The sequence below is a fragment of the Limulus polyphemus genome, unplaced genomic scaffold, assembly GCF_000517525.1.
Source record: "Limulus polyphemus unplaced genomic scaffold, Limulus_polyphemus-2.1.2 Scaffold2491, whole genome shotgun sequence".
In the NCBI taxonomy this organism is placed as follows: Eukaryota; Metazoa; Arthropoda; class Merostomata; order Xiphosura; family Limulidae; genus Limulus; species Limulus polyphemus.
The window spans coordinates 107,975-111,586 of record NW_013668101.1 but is presented as its reverse complement, the minus strand read 5'-3'; the positions used below and the strand labels follow the sequence as shown (position 1 = coordinate 111,586).

Here is a 3,612-nt window from a genome sequence, read left to right as displayed (position 1 = left end):
ATAAAATAGGGCAGGTTAAGCTATAACAAAAGACTTAAAAAATGTCAGTATCTAAGGTTAGTAAAGTAAAAAACAATATGAAATATCTTTCATTCTGCTAAACTGAATGTTCATATTAAATACTTCATCTATAGCATTTTACAAACATATAATAAATGACAAAAAGTGAAATATAAAGACAATTCTGAGATTAAGCTTAAGTAGCATAGCTGTAAAGAAATAATCAACAGTTTCAATGAATCACTGTCATACTTCACAGAATAATAATTACATTTTTCTTTGAGTACTGTAATGAAACATTACAGAACAATAACTAAATATGATTAAACCACATGTTCATTAAAAGGATTGTGTATAAAAACGAACATTAGATATTAATAAATGCTAATGAAGTATTCAATATAAAAATATGAAGTTTACTAGTAATATAAATGTGGCTGTTACAACTGTCAGTAAGTCGATTCAATAATTTTTAAGAACATTTTATAAAAGTTATTAGAAAAAAAAAGCATCATCACATTTTTAAGTTGAAACACTAATTAGCAGCAAAGAATCTGTGGTATTTTTATCAACTTCTGTGCTTTCAGTTCAACATCTGTGTTTTCTGCCGTGGTGGATTTGGAGGAATGTCGAGCATCTTGTAAAATTGAACAACCTGGCTTGGAACCTCTGCAAGAACTTCTTTAGCAAGTAAACTGGGTGGACCCTTTCAGTAAAACCAGAACTTTTATAGCAACAGCTGATCAATTAAGTAGTACTTTAAACTTTATGCACATATTAATCTAATAAAATGAGATGCAGGTATTAATGTACATTTTTACAAATGTAACAGTTATAGTTTTCTCTCCCTTAAATTAAGAAATATGACAAATGTTACTGAATGTGAAAAACAAACTTAAAGATCAAATATTTTATCACGTGAGTTTTGTAAGATTAAGTTATTGATACAGATATTAAAAAAATAAACATTAATCACCTGTTCATACTTGTAAAAAGGTACAAACTGTACAATATCCCTGAGTACAGGTCGGCCATCTGGTGCCCTTAATGCTCCATCATCACCATCCAAGAAATTCATTGCAGAAAAGTCTGCTCTTCCAACACCAATGATTATGATTGACATGGGTAAGTGGGAGGCAGCAACAATGGCTTGTCTAGTCTCATCCATATCGGTGATTACTCCATCAGTCAAAATCAGAAGAATGAAGTAGCTCTGAAAAAAGTAAGGTAAATCTATTAACACCAGAAACAAATCACATAAATATGCATTTCCAGTGATATTGTTTTAAATCACTTTCACTGATAATACAAGAAAATAGTGTTTATACCTACTAAGTATTTGCCTTTCTCTTAACTAGCCATTATTAAAACTTTATATTTGAATTAGCAATATACATATCCAACCTGATCTTAATATTTCTTACTACAGCAGAAAATTTGGTGAAGTACTGACAAGTTGCATGAACTGCAATTCAACCAACATCTCAAGTAAATCATTGTGCCTTATTATGAAGCAAGATGTAAAACAAAGAATCAAAACATCCACAACTCATAAATCTTGACCTATTAACCTTATAATTCGCAAATGCATAGGTATTATAAATAATATTTTTATTTGAATACTTTACCTAATCAAGTATAGAAAATTGGTTGGTATACCGACTGTAATGATGTTTTTAAATGGTAACCAGGAATCAAAAATGCCTGTGATATTAACTTACATTAGGAACCTGCTGTTGCATGGTTTGCTGGGCTTGCTGTTGCATTGTTTGCTGGGTAAGACAAGCAGTATGATTTATAATAGGAGCTATATTGGTTGGCCCATACAGCTTGACTTGAGGAAGACAATTCCGATAAGCTTCAACAAGTCCATGCACACCTAAGGGGAAGAATACAAAAACAGTTTTTACACTAATTAAATAAAAGTGAATTTCAGACAGTTGGAAACATTTGGAGAAAGTTTAATCCTTCTCTTCAAAAACATATTTCAGTTTATAGGGTTAGTATATAATAAAACAAATTGATTATTACAATTACTTTTGCTAAATGTATGCTAAAGCTGTGTTTTGCTTTAACCAAAGTCACAGTTTTTTTATTTAAAACAAATCAATCAGTTCTAATTCATACTAGCTGAGCTGTTAATATTTAATGTAACCCATAACTTTGTTAAGTTAATAGAAGTTAAGTTCGTTTAACTGATGTAAGCAAAGCTGCTCACATTAAATGAAAGCCAAACAGTTCTGATCTAATGCAAGAAGAGTTATTCATAGCTAATGTAAATCAAGGTCTTCTGATTCAACACAAGCCAAGCTGTTCTAATTAATGCAAGCTGAGCTGTTCATAATTAAAAAAACCAAGATCTTCCTGTTAAGAGCAACTCTATGTATTTGTGTAAACCATGTTGTTCTATTTAATGCAAATTGAGACATTAAAGATTAGCACAAAGCAAATGGTTCCAATTTAATGCAAATCCCACAGTTCTGACTTAATGCAAACTGAACTTCTCAGTTTTTAATGCAATTTTGTTTCTCACAAATGCTAAACTAATGAAGACTATGATGACGAAAACAACCAATATTACGTAAAATTTCTCAATATCTAATTATATTGTAAAAAGCTATTTTTGTAACAAGTTTGCACAAAACTGGAGAAATAGTACTGTCACAAACGGACCATTAAAAGTGAATTAACTCTGATACAGTGCAGTGACACTTCCCAAGATTATGGTAATGATGTTGAAATCATTTTAATACTGTTGTAAATGAGCAATGGACTCATCTTCAGCATTTTTTGTTTAACTGATACACTGTACTTCTATGTAAGTGTCTTGAAAGGACAGAACAAAAACTAGCTCTTAAATACAACAAATTATACATCAATTTGATAAAGAAGCTTATAACCTGGAGAAATTGTAATGATAAAAAACTGTCATTCCTTTCATGATTACTCAGCTATTTCCTTTACACACATTATTATAACTACAAATAGATAAACAACTGACATTTCCTTCACATTAATCAACCAAATGACTTTCCCATCTTAAAAGCAGTTATGTCGGACCAACTGGTATTCCTTTCACACAAATACAATTAACAACACACATTTTGTCCACATACATACTATTATAACTACAAAAACCGACACGTTCTTTATATTTATCCCTATAATTAATAACTATTCCATTTATGTTTGTACATACAATTATCATTGAACTACTGAAATTTCCTATCAACATTCTGTATTGTTAGCAATTAACACATTTGCGGCATAAGTGATTTCTCTAATTATGAAATTTTATGGCTTTATGTTATGTTTTATGACAGAATGACTGCATTGGGAACTTTCTCTTGAGTGCACCACCGGTGGTACATGGCGTCCTGTCTTTACCTATTTAAGCTTTGACTGTCATGTGCCACTGGTGGTGCGCACTATGATTTAAGTAATAATAATCAAATGATCATAATATTTAATTTTTTTCAGCCTAATCTTGCCATTTTTTAAGAAGAATGATGAATATTTCACAATTTTATGGGCGTAAAATAGGGACATCAGATAAAATAATCCCTACTGTGGATGATAATATTTCTATCCTTATTATATTATAGTCTTCAT

At 30.5% G+C, this 3,612-nt stretch overlaps 1 protein-coding gene across 2 annotated transcripts in view; it reads right to left on the bottom strand.

Moving 5' to 3' along the window:
- Positions 1-6: 6 nt before the first annotated feature.
- Positions 7-3,612, bottom strand: part of LOC106467106 (copine-3-like) — a 56,812-nt gene continuing 53,206 nt past the window's right edge. For both annotated transcript variants that reach the window (XM_013927426.2, XM_022395227.1), the window contains exons 14-16: positions 1,722-1,879; positions 977-1,213; positions 7-706 (exon numbers count right to left, since the gene is read on the bottom strand). In XM_013927426.2, the coding sequence (XP_013782880.1) occupies positions 584-706; positions 977-1,213; positions 1,722-1,879 (518 nt within the window). In that variant the 3' untranslated portion in view covers positions 7-583. The remainder of the gene's footprint in view (positions 707-976; positions 1,214-1,721; positions 1,880-3,612) is intronic.